Genomic DNA, 15,958 nt, shown 5'->3' with positions numbered 1-15,958 from the left:
GAGGGCGGGAGTGGTCTGATGTGAGGACAAATCTTCAGATGCTCTTGGACTTGAAGCAGGAGCCAACCCAGCCCCTCTCTGGTTTTCACTTAAGTACAGTTTTTCCAGGGGCAGCCAAATGCCATCTGTTGATATTAATGTCATAGGGAAGCAAAGGAAACTACAGGGCCTGCCTGTCCAAACAAGTCCCTGTTGTATTTACTGTGATGTGGTCCAGTCTCCTTGGCCACCCAGCGGACTTGTCCTTATTGAGACTGATGATTTTGCACCAACACCCACTGGCAGGTGACCTCTTTAAAATGCCACCAAATACCTTAAACACCGTAAGGATATTACTTCACATGCACACCAGGGAGCTGAATTGCTAGGATCAAGAAGCAAGGAGGAGCTAGAGCAGCTTTCTTGCGTATTTCGGGGTCCTTGGTGTTGGACACGTCCTCTGTTGTTCCCTTCCAGACGCCGCAGCAGTACAACATCATGTGGATCCTGACGGACCTGGCCTCTGTGCTCCTCATCTCACTCATCTTCGCTCTGCACTGGTAACTACTGAGCTGCTAGTGGCCGTGCTAGCCTCATCTGTTGTCCCCCTTGGAGGAACGAAGGGATGCTTTCAGTGACCTGAAGGGTTAAAACTGCTCTAGAGGACATCTTCCTCTTGAAGAATTAGAAAAAAAAAAAAAAAAAAAAAAAGGCCTTAAAGTCTCCAAAAACCTCTGCACTGCTCCTGCTTGCTATATATTTCCCTTTCCTTTTGGTAACTCAGACATCACCTACCCAAAGGATTCAGTGCAGACTTGGTGTGTTTAGAGTAGCAGCAGAATCCAGTTATCAAAGCTGGAAAACGAACTGATTTTTCTATTTTTTACTATTTAGATTATTTGGACATTGGATGTAACTTAGGAGGAGAGCTCTCATTGTTAATATTTGTGCACCTCATGTCTCTGTCTGCATATATCAGAGTCACTGAGGAATCCATCCTCCCAGACGAACTATCTGAAATATGAAATATACCCAGAAATACCTGAGTGTCACAGACACTATTTTCTTTCTTTCTGTGCTGTCCAAGACATTATCTATGTTTAATAACGGAGAAACTGGGGTCAGGCTGCTGGATGCTCAGCTCTGCCGTGGTTGGATCAGAAGCCAGGCTGTGCTCCTACAGCAGGAGGTGCTGGGCTCAGCTCTTCACCTGCCTGTGGGTGGGTGGAGGGACCAGACCAGCCAGCTCGGGGCTGTTTTCTGCAGGGGTGCTGGGAGCACAGCTCTGCTGCGGGTCACAGCAGGGGGAAAGATCAGGAAGATCCTGGGTGAGCAGCCTGGCTTGCTTATAAGCATGGCGTGGTTATGTGGAGTGCTTTGGTGTGGAAAAGGAGAGACAGCTATACTTTTGCTTTGGAAGGCTGGAGAGGGATTAGTCAAAAAGGCGCCTTCAAAATGCTGTTTTACACGTGAAACGTGGACACTTAGACATCACAGCTGTGCATCAGGATCCCTTCTCACTAAAAACTTGAGCAAACCCTCAGGTACCAGGCCAGGTCCTGCCCTGACAAAGTAGAAAAAGGGTGATCGGGGCTCCAGGGAGCTGCGGGGGGAACCACAGCAAGCAGTGGCCTGATCCAAGCACTTTGCCCCTGGCAGGTGGCGAGAGCGGAGTTTCTCCTGCTGTGCCCACGATGGTGGCTCGATGCTGGAGAGCGGCACCTACAACAAGTTCAGGACAGGTGAGCGGGGTGAGGGGGGGCAGGAGATGGATCCTGCTCGGGGTCACCTCTGTCACGCCCATGTCGTGGTGAAGGATGGATGGGTTATCTCAGCATGGGTGCAGTGCTGTGGTTCCTCCCCAGTGATGAACATCACTTTTCATCAAAGCCATGAGCAACCTTGAGCTCTGCTTCAAGCAGAGGTTGGACCAGAGAGCTCCAGAGGTCCCCTCTGACCTGCTTTACTCTGGGATGCTGTGAAAAAAGAACAGAAGGGCACTGAGCACTCTCAGATCTCCACGGCAAGGTGGGGTCTGTTGGGGATACCCCCATGCGCCAGATTTCTGGACTAAAGGAGCAGACAAAATGACCCAACCTGGGCTGCAGGATTTTTTTTGGCCAAGCTGTTTGCTTGTGACTGCTGGCAAAATAGCTGGAGGTGTGTCAATAGCTCACTGCTTGTCTTCTGTTGCAGAGCTCAGCAACATGCCTGCTGTCGTGGCCTGACGCGGGCAAGGAGGAGGTGCAGACCTGCCATCTCGCGGAGGATCGGAGAGCAAAGCCTGCCCTGCTGCCCCTTGCTGAGGTGCAAACAGCAGCCTGCCTGGCGAGGGGCAGCCATTTGCCACCACGACCCCGATGGAGATGAGCACTGACCTTGTTCTCCTGTTGCTTTCCTCTCAGTCCCATGCCTGGCAGGGATCCCTGGGGTGTAAAGGAGCACAGATGGGGCTGCGTCCATGACGAAGCTGTGCACCACGGTGAAAGGATTAAACCTCCCTGGCAGGATTCGTGTAGGAACCACCATTTCCCTCTGAGACCACTGTACCTCATCCTGTAAGCCCTCCTGCAGTGTGTAAGCCCTCTGTTTGTGCAGCTTTGTTTTTATCTTCGCTGCAAACACCCGAGCACCCTCTGGTCCTCCTTGCCCTTGGTTGTCCACATCTCTCCAGTCTCCTGTCCACACACTCCCTTCCTCCTCTCAGGTCTGCTCCAGCCCCAGGAGCTCCCCAGCCCCACCACGACGGTCAAGTGCTGCTGGATGGTTCACCAGGGTCTGTGCCTCTCCATAACACAGGCAGGGACAGCTTAGGTTTTCCTTTCCCCTCCTCTAGTCCTGCCGTAAACCCCAATGGGACAGACTTCACCCTGGCTGTGGGTGAGGGAGTATTTTCCACAGATGCTAAAGGATTTCTTGGTGCCTTGGCCATGTGACTACCGGGACAGTAACCAGGAGCACAACACTTCTTCATCGAGCTGGGTGTGAACTGGTTCCACGAGGTGTCCTGTTTGCTTTTCCCTTGGGAAGGTCTTTGTTACCTGCTCTGCATCCTGGGATTTATTCCGATTTTCATTTCTCCCGGTGGCTGCTGGCACATACAGGGAAGGAATTCCATGCCTTGTTCTGCAAGGGAGATGTGAACATCTCCAGGTTTAAGCCATACATTTCTACTTGAACAGATAATAAAAACTTTTTTTTTTTTTCTTTTGTAAATTTTAGGTGATGTTTTAAATACAGTTTGGCTCTCCAATCCTGTTTTGTTCTTATTCTAGGGGATTGGGAAAGGGGAAGAACGTGGCATTCAGATCATCATCATTCAGAGGTGTGTTTTTGCTGATTAAACATATCATCACAAATAAAAGGTGAAAGGGAAGTACAGGGTTTCAAAGTTAACTGTGCTGAAAAGCACTCAAATTTTCTAAGCTTGCAATTTTGAGGTATTTTGGAGGCTAGATGTGCGAAAAAGCAGTAGCTTCCCTTGGAAAAGGGCAAAAGGATTGGTGTAGAGCAGCTCCAGATCTATGAAGCGTGCAGAAAGGATCCTAATGATGGTGTTAGCTCCCTACCCCCCTTCTTAATTTTCTTAATTTTTGTGTCCACTGACGGTTCGCTCCCCCTTGCCGGATATTCTCACCAGGAGCCCCGTTCCACCAGAAGTCCTCTCCCTGCTGAGGACCTGGGGGCCCTGATCCCACCCGTGGAGCCACCACCACGACCGCACAGTGCAGGACAGCCTCCCGCAAGCCACTTTATGCCTTTTAATGAGAATATTTCACTTGGACATACGTTTTTTTTCGTGTTACATTGCTCGGTGTGAATACAAAGAGGCCAGCAGATGCTAATACATATGACACACAGGCACACGCACACAAGAGTCCCAGCACCCCCTAAATGGTGGGGTGCACGGGAGGCCAACAGAGCTGTGAACGAAGGGACGAGGGTGGCGGTGGGGGAAAGCTGGCCCAGACCAGCACTGGAGAACATTGCTAGGCTGCATCGTCTACTGAGCGTGTTGTGGGCGGCAGGGGTGGCTGGAGGCTCGTCGTGGTGGTAAGGGGGATCTCCTAGCAGCCCTGGCTGGCTGGTGGACGTCTCCAAGCAGCATTTTGTTTGCTTTGGTGGAGAGACCGAGGTCCAAAGCCACTGCTGTATCCCCGTCAGATGCCGTGCTCCTGGTGGCCTGGCAGGTAGTGCTCCTGGTGCCACAGCGCTGGGAGACTGAGCCCAGTAAGCCCAGCAAGGGTTACTTGAGCTTAACTGGTTAGTGACACCAACATCAGCTCTCAGCAGACACTTCTCACCCCTCCTGATGCCACCTGCCCAGGAACGTGCTCCTCTGAAGCCTGGATTTTGGAAAGGCACCCCATGCTCCTTCCCCTACCTCCCCCCAGACGCGACATGCCTTTAGCCTCCTCTCTGCCGGCAGGTCCCAGCTCTGGTCCAAAGGAGCTGCTCCACACTGCGTGGTGCTGGGTGGACAATGGGACAACCAGCCAGCAGATCGGCAGGGCCAACCAAAGATGGAGAAAAACCCACTGAAATCATGGGCCTGTGCTCTCTGAGAGTGCTTCAGGCTCCAACCGGGACTGGCAGAGAGCCCTTTTATACAGCAACACACACAAAAGCACAACAAAATCATTAAGTTTTTTCCAGCTGTGATGGCCAAGTCCGTGTTTAGATCAGAGCCCTTTCTGCACATGGGCTTGGCCACAATCTTCCAAGAGCAGGAACTTCGAAATCCCTACGTCCACGTTGAAGCTTGCAGTAAAGATCCTCCCAGGGTTAATTTGTCTGGACACAAGGGGGGCAAAAGGAGATGACATCTTCTGAGCTTCACTTCCAGCTGAGCCCTTAGGTTGGGGAAGATGTGCCCCAGTCACTGGCTGTCACGGTGCCAGGGGGATCCTAGGGCGAGGAATTGTCCTGCAGGTCGCCCTCAGCCCTGAGTCATCGTCCAGATACCAGCGCAAATTGCGGGATATTTTTTTTTCTTTTTAATATTTTAAAAAATAAATAGAAGAAGAAACAGAACTTTAAAATTTGTTCTTTAAATATTTCCAGCATTGCACAGACAGCACTTCAGTACTCTAGCCTGTTCGATCAGTGGTTTGTTTGTTCTGATTCCTGGTTAAAATGTGCTCCTCCCAGCCTGCTTTTTCTTCCTGTCCTTAAGAACACGGTGTATTCTTCTGTGATGTCAAAAAACAAGCCCCGCAGTGTTCATCAGACACCTTTCCAGCATGGACTGGGGCTCTGCTACTCCTCTTCAAACCTGAAATGCCCATAAGCTCACCAAAAGCCGTTAGCATCTCGATAGCTCTCTCTTTACTTAAAATAAAAACACAAACCAAACCAAGCCACACGCACACGCACACACACACAAATCCTCTTCCCAGAGCCTTTTTGATGGCAGCTGTTGGGTTCAGGCAAACGTCCTGCCGGAGTTTCTTTGCTCAGTCACTGCCTGAGAGCGGTGGTGTCCCCTGGAAATCTTTGAGGTTTAAGGTGGAGTCGGGGTGCAGGGTGGGGAAGGAGGACGGGGGGTCAGAGATAGTCATCCTCGCTCGAAGGGGAGGTGGGATTGGAGCCTTCGAGGTCAGAGTCCAGCGAACTCCCTGACGGCGTTCGGCTCATCTTCCACATCTGGGAGGCAAAGGTTCTCCCCCAGCTGCATGGGTACCCCACAGCCCTCAGCTGGCGAATTAGCCCCATGGCCACCTGCCAGTGGCTTCTTGCAGTTCACTTGCTACCCTTTGCACTCCTCTGTTTGCTCATGGCTGTTAGCATCTGGCTGATGTACGAGGTCAAAAGATCATCCATCTTGTAGCCCTGGTGAGGAGAGAGAAGATGTTACCTGCCTTTATAGCACAGCTTGGTCTCTGGCTCATGCCTCTTGAACACACTTGCTACAAGTCGTTAACTTATATATATGTTTCCAGGTATATTTTTCCCTTCTTTTTTTTTTTTCTTTTTCCTTCTTCCTTTTTCCACAGTTCTCCTTGAGTGATATGGCCCTGACACAAGGATCAAACACAATTTACAGTGCAAGTCTCTCCCAGGAGGCTGCTGAGGCTAAGGATGTGTGGAGCTTTGGAAGGGGAGTGGATTTTTCAAATGGCCAAAAATAATGTGAACGCCCCAAATTAATAACAGGACAGGACTTTTTATCCTACATGCTTTGAGTTTAAGATAGACTAAGCAGAAGTGTTTTGTTTTCTTTTTTTTTTTCCTTGTGGCTGTTAGTAGGTACAAGCTGGGCAAAGGATCTTGGTAAAAGGACACCCCCTGAGCCCACATCTGCTTTGATACGTTTTTCACTCCAGTGACATGGAGCAGTGTCCCATGTTCCTGGGTCGGCAATGCCCCAAGAACCTCAGGCTTGCCTGTAACTTGGAAGATGGACCTAATGAGAGCCCCAGTTGCTTGGGCAGAGCCATGGTGTGAGTGCTGCTTGTTTGCTTACTACAGGCTTGTCCAGTGCTACTGCCCTGGGGGCAGTGGCAGGGAAGTCTTGGATGAACTCTGTGCTGCCATAAAGCTCTCCATGGATGCATAGGAGGTGAGGCCTTACACACTTAACATATCCCCATACTTAATATCTAAATCATCCCTAGGAAAAGCTGTTCTGGAGATAGCAACCAGACAGTGCTGAAATCAAGGGGAAAAAATATAAAAATAAAAAAAGAAAAACACACATTGATGGGTCTTCTATGAGACCACTTTCAGTCCAGAGAATCCCTGAGACATGGCTTATGGGAAGCAGTTTATTTTAGCCTGCCAAAGTCAGGATTTTTTCTAACTGTGCCCATCAATCTTTAACACTCCTTACCAGGGATGTCTCGCAGAGCAGCTTGCTTCCCCTCACCAGGTTGCCGATAGTTATATGGAAGTAGGTGTTGCCACTGCTCCAGTTGGAGATCTTGGTGAAGGGGTGAGTGATGAGAATATCCTGGTGGGAACACAAGACTCACACTCAACACGAGAGCCTCAACCTTTAACTTTCCTTCAAGCAGACCAAGGATGTCTGCTGAAATGAGAATATACCATGGCCTCACAGGAACAGCAGTGAAGTGCAAGACTGCGGATCCTCCATTCTCGTGGAGGACTGCTCTACTGGAAGGTCCATGTGGCTGGTGGAATAGCACAGCCTTTGGGATTAACCCTGTAAGGGGTTGGGGAGTTGGCTCAGGAGCACCTGGTGAAGACCTCAGTCTTGCTTACCTTGGTTTTGGGATCAATGAGGCTCACTCCATGCTTATTGATGGCAATTAGAAGGATTTCTGGATAATTTGGCTCTGTAGTTTGCTGTTGGAAATGAGATGAACTGGTTAGGGGAAGCGTCGTGCTAAATCAGGTGCTTTCCTATTTCCTCACCCAGTATCTTCTGCCAGCATTTGCATTTACATTTGGCAGCTAAATCACTCTGGGTGGAAAAATCACAGGATATTATTCAGATCCACTATGCCATCTAATGAACATGACAGAAATTAAGGTGCCTAAGTTCAAAGATATCATGAACGGTTTCAGCGTCATGTTTCCACACCATGCTTAATGTATGGTCCCTGAGTATGGGGGGTTGCAATAAGGTGCCCAGAGTTCTTGGACTTCATCACTACTGGCCTCCCCTGCCTGTGATGGGAACCTGGTGCCATGATGGGTGATCTGGATTGGGTTCACAGTGTGTGCAGGTGTGTGAAAATTACACGTTCCCCTTTCCCTTCACAAAACAGAGAATGGCTCTTGCCTCCTCAGCAGTACAGCTGCGAGGATAGACCTGAAGAGGACTGAGATACGTTGATGCTCTACAATGCCCCAGTATTGTAAAGAGACAGGGCAGCCATAAATGAGTATCTCAGCCCTTTACTGATGGAGAGACTTACATCCTTTCCCTGTCTTATCAGGGTTGTTCCACTCCAGGCACTGGGACAACCCTGCATACCTGGAACCCCTCCATGATACGGGACTTCTGATACTGTCTCAAAGCTGCCAGGGAACCCCCAGGCAGAGCAGGTACCTTCACTTCAAAGAATGCTGATCCAAATGTAGGCCACTTGAAGATAATCTTTAGGAAGGCAAGCTTGGCTTCTTCTCTCGTTTTGCCTGCGTGCTTATTGTAGTATGCCACGATGGACTGCAACAGAGAGGACAGCAGAGCTGGAGGGTTTGCATTACCTTGGACCAAAGATTTTTGCAGGTAAAGAAGCATCATGCTACAAAGACGGACTATCCTACCAGAAACCATAATTGCTTCACGGTAACTGGGCTTTCGCTGAGATTCATTAACAAACCACAGCATATGGTGAACCTGTGATCAGTTCTTCCTGCCTATTAGCTGTTCTCAGATGGCAAGTTTCTTGGGATGAGTAAATATTAATTGGGCCAAGAAAGTAGCTGGAGAAGTTTTCCAGGTGGAGACATCTATTCTAGTCTCTGCTCCGATGAACACTTCACAGAAGTGTTGGTGGGTCACTGGAGCAGAGCCTGGAACTAAAGTAGGTCCTTTCTTAGAAGCTGTACTGATGACTCCATTATAGGGATTATAAATTTTGATCTTTCAATTTTGGGAGCAGAAGGGACTGAGGGGACTTCGACACAGAGAAGCCAATAATTTGCTTGTTAGACACATGGCCAAGTTCAAGTCCCAGCAAACAGAAAGGACTTACAAGATTGTTTCTTGGCAGTGAGACATCTACATTACTTTATGGCCTAGACTTGTCCGTACCTGTGCCACAGCTCTCCTTGTGTAAAGCGGGGAGAATTGCCTTTCTGCTCAGCAGTCTGCCTTCAACAACAAAGCTTTACATGAGACCATCCCCTAGATGTGTCCATACAGCACTGCATCCACCACTACAGTCACAGCAACGTGCAGCACAAAGCCCACAACGTGTGTGTGTGTCTGAACACATGTACAATTCCTTCTCTTGGTGCTGTTGGAGAGATTGTGGCCCTTTTAAGGCTCAAGAGGGACCATGGGTCACTCCTTCTGGCAACCTGACTTCAGTGTTGAACATCAGACAAGTCACACGAGATGCTGGGTTTCCCCCCACCAAGCCTGACCTATGACTAAAGCTGCTGTTTTACCCGCTTCCAGTCATCTGGAGAGAGCTGCCGGACGAGGTCCTGAGGCACCAGCTCCTTCAGAAGCTTGGGGATGCTGGGGAAATAGGATTTGTCATCCTCAAACTTCACCCGGTAGATGAGAGCTGCCAACTGCAGGACCTCTTCCCGTGTACACTTGTGGTAGCCGCGCAGGTACTTTGGTAACTCCTGTATGTGGAAGAAAGCCATTCAGAAATAGAGGGGGTGACCTCAGACCTTCACCCTCTGGTGCTAAATCACATTTTTGGAGGTCTCCAGCTCCTGGATATGAGGCTCTGCCTTAGGAACACTCATAGTTGTTGTACCAAGTGTGGTGGACAGGCAGCTGCTCAGCTGAGACCACACTTGATGTCTAAAGATCCTCTCTGGCCTGAAACGTTCTCGTGTTACAGGGTGGTCCCTGTGGTAGGTATCAGATGTGTGAACCTACAGTCTTGTTCTCCCTCCCTCATTGCTGAAAATCCAACCCTTGTAATGGACAATTGGAATTGAATGGGTTTTTTTTCCTCCCTTTATTTTTCCTTTTCATTTTTTTTTCAATCTATTCCCCCATTACGAAAAGATGCTTGAAAATGTGTCAGGTAACTATCAAAGCATCAGAGGCTATGATAATATTAGGATAATTGCTTTATCCAGGCAAGAACACAGGGAACATCTGTGTATTTGCATACTTGTATGAAAAAGCTTTGGGACATGCACATGTCTCTTTCTTCCCAGATGAAACAAGTGCAGAAGAGCTGCAGCTTCTTGACTGGCTGCTGGGACCATCACAGCTCACGCCCAAGAATGAAGGAGCTGAAAACCTTCAGAATGCTTGTGAATTTGTACTCCCTGCTAAGGCTGAGTGCTACTGTGTCCCACTTCTTGCTACTTTCCCAAGAACATCTGGCCCAAATCTCAGCTGAGTTGGTTGCCTTACAGTGCATGAAGCCTGGTCCTTGCCATACAACCCAACTGTTCTTCATAGCTCTCTGTTGAAGGCAGGACTTTGTTCTGTTAAAAGTAAAACTTCATGCATCTGCACATACACAGTCTTTCCACCCTAATTCCTCCCAAAGTCTCTGCTGCTATCTCAGGTTCCCAGAGCACCTGGTAATAGTGGAAGATCGAATCTGCCATCGAATCCTTTCCAGGCGTTGTGTTGGTCCAGAGCTTTTTCATGAAGAACACTTGGTAGGTGAGGGAAGGCACTATACCTGTGCGAAGGAAGCAGGGAGCAGATCTGAGAGCAATGCTGAGAGCACCAGCCAGGTCATCTGTCAGGTTTTGCCCCCAGGGCTGGCACGGGCAGCACAACCACAGCAGCGTGGCCCATCTTTAAAAGGGCTGGAGGGCTCAAGGAGGGCTGTGCGTGACCCCAAAGGGAGAAAAGTCACTGTTACCATCTTTCGCTGGTCTTGCTTTCTTTATCCAGTCCGTCAGGTGTCTCACAAAGTCAAAGAAGAAATCGCCCTCGGGCACACTGATGACCTGGGGGCACAGCACATGGTTACAAAGGCTGAGGAAGCAGCGAGAGGCCACAGGCAGGGCTGGCTGTTGCCCCATCTCCTGCAGTTTTTGCTCACTGCTTTGTCTCAATTAGACTTCTCTGCTACAAACTGCTGATGCCAGAAAGCCATTGCCAACAACTCGCTCTAATTCCACCCATTAATTCTTATTGCACCTTCCTGTTTCCCTGGAGCAATTAATTTCCCTTCCTGATGACTATCTCTGTAGATTTCTTCCAGTTGCCCAAGGCAGCTCTAAGCTTGCACATTTTTCTTAATCCTTATAAACCAGCCAAAACCAGGACACCGTCTCAGCAACATGGGTCTTCTACCTCTTTCTCCTGATGGACCCTATCTCCTTTGCCCCAGATCAATGCAGCATCACAGGAACAGCTACCCAGAGGGGACCAGGCTGGCTCCATCTGGCAGTCCCCATGTGCTCTTTAACATTCAATTAATTCGCAATGCAGTGACCTTTTTGGGCAAAAAATGACAAAAATGACAACAAAGGCAAAAAAAGAGTGACTCTTGCCTCACTCTGGATCACACAGGGATTCGGTGGGCCACAATTAGTGTGAGATCCTGCACATAGGGTGGCACTGGCTGCATCACTCAGTCAGCAGGACACAGCAGGCTGCCACAGTGCTATCATCGGGCGTTAAAGCCACCTGCTCTCAACACAGGAGACCTTTGCCTGTTTGTGTTTTAAGCCCTTTGGGATGATTGCTGTGAAGCACCGAGTGTTTTGGCATTACCCCAGCCTCTGTGTGGGTCACTCACCTTGTCAGAGATTTTGACGAAGAGGCTGAAGCCTTCAGAAGATTTTAGGAGCAGCCTGTTGGAGATGTTCTGGCAGAAATCCTTGGCTTTTGTGCTGGACTCCACCTCAAATGCCTACAAAGAAAGGAAGATCATCACCACTGCTACCTCAAGATTAATTTCTGCTTCATGCTCTCTTCGAGGAGCTCTAGGCTCAGATATGTGAAAAGATGTAAGTGCCCACCACCAACGAAAGAAGTGATTTTATGGATTGTGGCTCTGGACATGTGAAAAGGAAATTTGCAGAAGTTCAGCCATGAACTTCTTATTGGGAACTTATTGGGAACTTAAACTTCTGCCAGTCCCATGCATGGCCACGTTTGCCTGAACCACCAGAACCCATGTTCCACCTACCATGAGAGAATGGCCTGGAGCTCAGTGCCACTGCCCCTCAGTGCAAATGCGTGTTGTACCACAGGGACACTACTTGGCCAGCCCACCTGGGTGACTGCCATGGTCAAAGGGACCACAGACACGTGCCGAAGTCCCCTCTGCCTCCTTCTACTGGCTCTCACACAGATGCGTGTGTATAAAGCAGCTTATTACTAGTCACATAGAAAAAATACTCAGAGTGATAAGAAGTCCCAGGAGATCTGTAAAACCCCGTTACAGAAAAACATGGGCACACACACAGCTACTGGAGAAGAATACCCTTTTCCCTTCATGGGTGTGCACTGCTTTTCACATAAACTCCCTTGGAAATACAAGAATTTAGTTGTGCCCAAGGGCATGATGAAAGAGAGGAGCAGGCAAACCTCACTGGGAGACTAATCAGTAGCATGAGAGAGCAGTACCTGCAAGGACATGCCTATCTGCTCCAGCCTCAATTTATCTACATGCCTTATTAATGTCTAAGGTGATTAATGAAAGGTTCCTGAGTGCAGATGTTATGATTTCTGCATCATCTCAGGTCAGAATGGGGAATAATTTTAGTTTCCTTCTTGCCAGCTCCCAGCCCAGTCCCTGGGACTGGTACCCAGCTGGGTATGGTTTGGTGGACTGAATCTGTCAGTTGAGGCTGCAAATAACTGATGGCCAAGGCCTGTGAACCACTGAGGGCGTGGATGGAGATGAACACATCCTGTTTCTCTCTTCCTGGAGTCAAAATTTGCAGTGAAGACTGACTCAGCACCCATGTCTGGAGAAGGTGAATTGCAGGAAATCAGACCCCTGAGCTCCAGTCTTCTATCCTGCCTCACCAAGGTAGATAAGGATGGATCTTTCTGATGCTGCTGTTTCAGACTCTTCTGGGAAGGCTGAATTTTTTCTGAATCAGAAACAACAGTAGCCTTTTCTGGGATTTTAATAAGAAAATTGACATCCATCCTGACAAAAATGAAGTTTCCTTCTATCCCATTTACCTCATCGGTGTCATCAGGAAAGTAAACCTTGTGGAAAATCTGGGTGGTTTTGTGTTGAATGGCTTCCACTTCTACGAGATGGGGAGGGTACTTTCTGGATCCATTCCTGCAAAACAGGGAGAGGCAAGTGCCATAGCATCAGCAACATCCTCCACCCAAAGTCCTTTTAGTTCAGTTTGGCTGAATGCAGAGAAAGGCTGTGAGCTTCCAGTGTCCCTCCAACTACTACCAAAACATCTCCTACTTGTAATTTCTAATGCATATTTGGATGCTGTGGCATGGTCAGGACTAGGAGGTCTTTTGGTGCTGTACCTTAGGGCTTTCTGGAGTCTTTGGATGCAGTCTGCTGCCAACGGGTGATGTTTTCGGGACTGCAGAAACCTCTGGACATGGGGCAGGAGGATGTTACTTGGAGGGAAAAGGCCTGTACACAACCACAGCAGCTCCCAGCCTTTCTCTTCACTGTACCTAAACGAGGAGAGATCCAGGAGGAAAAAAGTTATGGCATGGACACTGCTCTGTGCTTTGGCATGGGTGGGTGGTTCTCAGCTAGAGGGGAGGAGACATGCTTAGGCTCCAGATCTCCTTTGCCCAACAGAGGCTAGTGTCTTTGGGCCAAGCAAAACCAACGACTCTTACTTGATGTGGTTGTCCGTAAGCTGCTTCAGGGTCTGGCAGTAGATTTCATCCTTCAGAGGCTCAGCTTTCAAGGCACCTTCAAATATTTGGTCTGTCAGCTCATTGACTGAGCGGGTCCTTTTGGATGGGTAGTCACCCATGTACTTCAGCACTGGTGGGAGGCAGGAGTCAAGGATCAGCTAAGCGGGAGGTCTGGAGAAGCCCTTCTGTTGATGATGTGATAAAAGACATCCCACATTTGACTACAGAAGTGGCTGCAATTTGGTGGAGGGGGCACAGTGGTAAGGCTTTAAATTTCTTTAGGAGATGTCCAGCGAGCTCTCTCTCTTTTTCATGCATCATCTCAGGTCAGAAAGAACCACTTTGTGGTTGGGATGTAGGCCTAGGGAAGTTCTGTGACTACTGTGTTACCTGATCACACATAGTGATACCACTATAAAAGACCAGATTTTCAGCTGGTGTCATGAGGCAGAGCTCTGCAGACAGCACTGGAGCTGTGGTAACATAAACCAAATGATGACCTTCACCACTTCACCATATTGTACCTATTCTGCATGACAACAGGTCACAGTATTCTGAATAAATGTGTTTAACATGGAAAGGAGAATGATAAAATTGCAGATGTTCTCAATTTTTACCAGTCCTTTTAGTTCCTACTACTGCTGTTATTTGCTGCTAGGAGGAAAACTGTAGCAGCAGTAACTGTGCTGTAGCATCAGTACCGGGTTTATACCAACAGAACTGTTCGAACTAAAGTCTGTATCCTAGAGCAAAACCCTACCAAAACACAAAGGCGACTTCCACAGGTTAGATTTATATTTGTACTCAGCTTCTTTCTCCCATGCTGTCTTTATTCTGCCAGGAAAGTGATACTCAGGCATCAAGCCCTGTCCCTGAGGCCATGAGGACTAGTTTGTATCCATAATGATTAGGTCTACTCCCTTCTACAGCAGATGCATCCTGGAGAGTTGAAGCAAGCCAAAACAGAACTGTTGAGTTAACCGCTAAGCGATGTGTACCTGCAAGACTCAGTAACTTACTCCCTGGACCTTGCTTATGGAGAAGACACCCATCAGCTCTCAAGGATGCTCAAATACAGATTTCGGGATCAGATCCATCTCCAAGTCCATGACATGGTCCCAAAGCCCTTAAGAGGGACCAGAAACCTTTCTATGGGCTTTAGTTGGGTCTCTGAAGAAGCTGCTCAGCCCTTTGCCTGTCAGCCCTGTTGCCCAAGGGGTGCCCCAGGAAGTGGAAGGATATCAATGAAGGCCATGCAGGCTTCTTGGGACAGCTCCTCGCTCCCCAGGATCTTCTTCAGCAACGGCTGTTTGATGGGCTCACGGGTGTAACACCACAACTTGTCCTTCCCACGGCTCTTGGTGATCATGACCCTGCTCAGGGTGTGCTTGGGTGGTGGCCTGGTGGCAAAGGAAAAGCAAAAGGAAAGGTGGAGAGGTTACAGGGATAAAATGGACTGTGTGTAACCAGTGCTTCACCTGGAAGGCTGTTCACAACACCAGAATAAAGAACTCTTACACCAAGTGGCTATTCACAGTTTTACAGAGTATCTGTCTCCCGCTGTGTCCAAAGGTAGTCATTTTTCCTTTCCTAGGGCTCAGAAAAGTCCCTTTTGGACCCTACCCAAGCACCTTTTCTACTGAAATAAAAAAAAAAAAAAAAAAAAAAAAGCTTCTAACCACAAGAGAAGGGGTGATGGCAATGGGTGGTGAGGGAGATGGGCAGCAACAATGAAAGAATATTGCCCAGTAGAACAAACCCACCAGGGTGAAGACATCTCACAGGACTTGGTCTGTCTCCATGGGCTGCCAACCCCTCTAAACAGGAGCGGGAGTTTTTTGATCAGTCTGGTAAGCTACATTCAGCAGTGGTGCATGCTTTGGAGCTGAGATGAAAATGTCCCCACGTAATTCACCTGCTGCCTACGTGGTCTCAGGCTGTGTAAGGGATCACTGGGAAGGAATACTAGACCACTAAGCACAGCCTCCCACAGATTCACAGATTCACAGATTTCTCTAGGTTGGAAGAGACCTCAAGATCATCGAGTCCAACCTCCGACCTAACACTAAGTACTCCACTAAACCATATCCCTAAGTTCTACATCTAAACGTCTTTTAAAGACCTCCAGGGATGGTGACTCCACCACCTCCCTGGGCAGCCCGTTCCAATGCTTAATAACCCTTTCGGTAAAGAAGTACTTCCTAACATCCAACCTAAAACTCCCCTGTCGCAACTTTAGCCCATTCCCCCTCGTCCTGTCACTAGGCACGTGGGAGAATAGACCAACCCCCACCTCTCTACAGCCTCCTTTCAGGTAACTGTAGAGAGCGATGAGGTCGCCCCTGAGCCTCCTCTTCTCCAGGCTGAACAAGCCCAGCTCCCTCAGCCGCTCCTCGTAAGACTTGTTCTCCAGACCCCTCACAAGCTTGGTCGCCCTTCTCTGGACTCGCTCGAGCACGTCCATGTCCTTCCTGTAGCGAGGGGCCCAAAACTGAACACAGTACTCGAGGTGCGGCCTCACCAGAGCCGAGTACAGGGGGACAATCACTT

At 48.9% G+C, this 15,958-nt stretch overlaps 2 protein-coding genes across 2 annotated transcripts in view; one reads left to right on the top strand and one right to left on the bottom strand.

The window, feature by feature from the left end:
- The window catches only part of LOC310898736 (glycerophosphodiester phosphodiesterase domain-containing protein 5-like), a 32,039-nt gene extending 28,807 nt beyond the window's left edge, over positions 1-3,232 (top strand). Inside the window, 3 exon segments of the mRNA XM_083834140.1 lie at positions 457-539; positions 1,639-1,721; positions 2,176-3,232. Coding sequence (XP_083690266.1) covers positions 457-539; positions 1,639-1,721; positions 2,176-2,207 — 198 coding nt within the window. The 3' untranslated portion in view covers positions 2,208-3,232.
- Positions 3,233-3,727: 495 nt separating this feature from the next.
- On the bottom strand, positions 3,728-15,730 carry LOC310898742 (unconventional myosin-VIIa-like). Its single transcript, XM_083834149.1, has 12 exons — positions 14,651-15,730; positions 13,388-13,541; positions 13,061-13,216; positions 12,749-12,854; positions 11,349-11,462; positions 10,464-10,551; positions 10,171-10,277; positions 9,064-9,249; positions 7,997-8,113; positions 7,204-7,287; positions 6,812-6,931; positions 3,728-5,811 (listed from the first exon to the last, which is right to left on the bottom strand). The coding sequence occupies exons 1-12, from the start codon at positions 14,775-14,777 to the stop codon at positions 5,722-5,724; spliced, it is 1,449 nt and encodes a 482-aa protein (XP_083690275.1). The 5' UTR covers positions 14,778-15,730; the 3' UTR covers positions 3,728-5,721.
- Positions 15,731-15,958: the final 228 nt, after the last annotated feature.

Source organism: Anser anser (assembly GCF_964211835.1).
Source record: "Anser anser genome assembly, chromosome: 1".
Lineage (NCBI taxonomy): Eukaryota > Metazoa > Chordata > Aves > Anseriformes > Anatidae > Anser > Anser anser.
The sequence above is the reverse complement of the archived record's forward strand: the minus strand, read 5'-3'. Positions and strand labels throughout refer to the sequence as shown.

Bases quoted from the DNA above. Each gene is read 5' to 3' on its own strand.
- LOC310898742 (XM_083834149.1), bottom strand. From the start codon at position 14,777: ATGATCACCAAGAGCCGTGGGAAGGACAAGTTGTGGTGTTACACCCGT. The intron at 12,855-13,060 runs GTACAGCACCAA...CCTGTTTTGCAG, and splicing joins AGACTCCAGAAAGCCCTAAG to GAATGGATCCAGAAAGTACC. The intron at 6,932-7,203 runs GTAAGCAAGACT...TGTTCCCACCAG, and splicing joins TCATTGATCCCAAAACCAAG to GATATTCTCATCACTCACCC.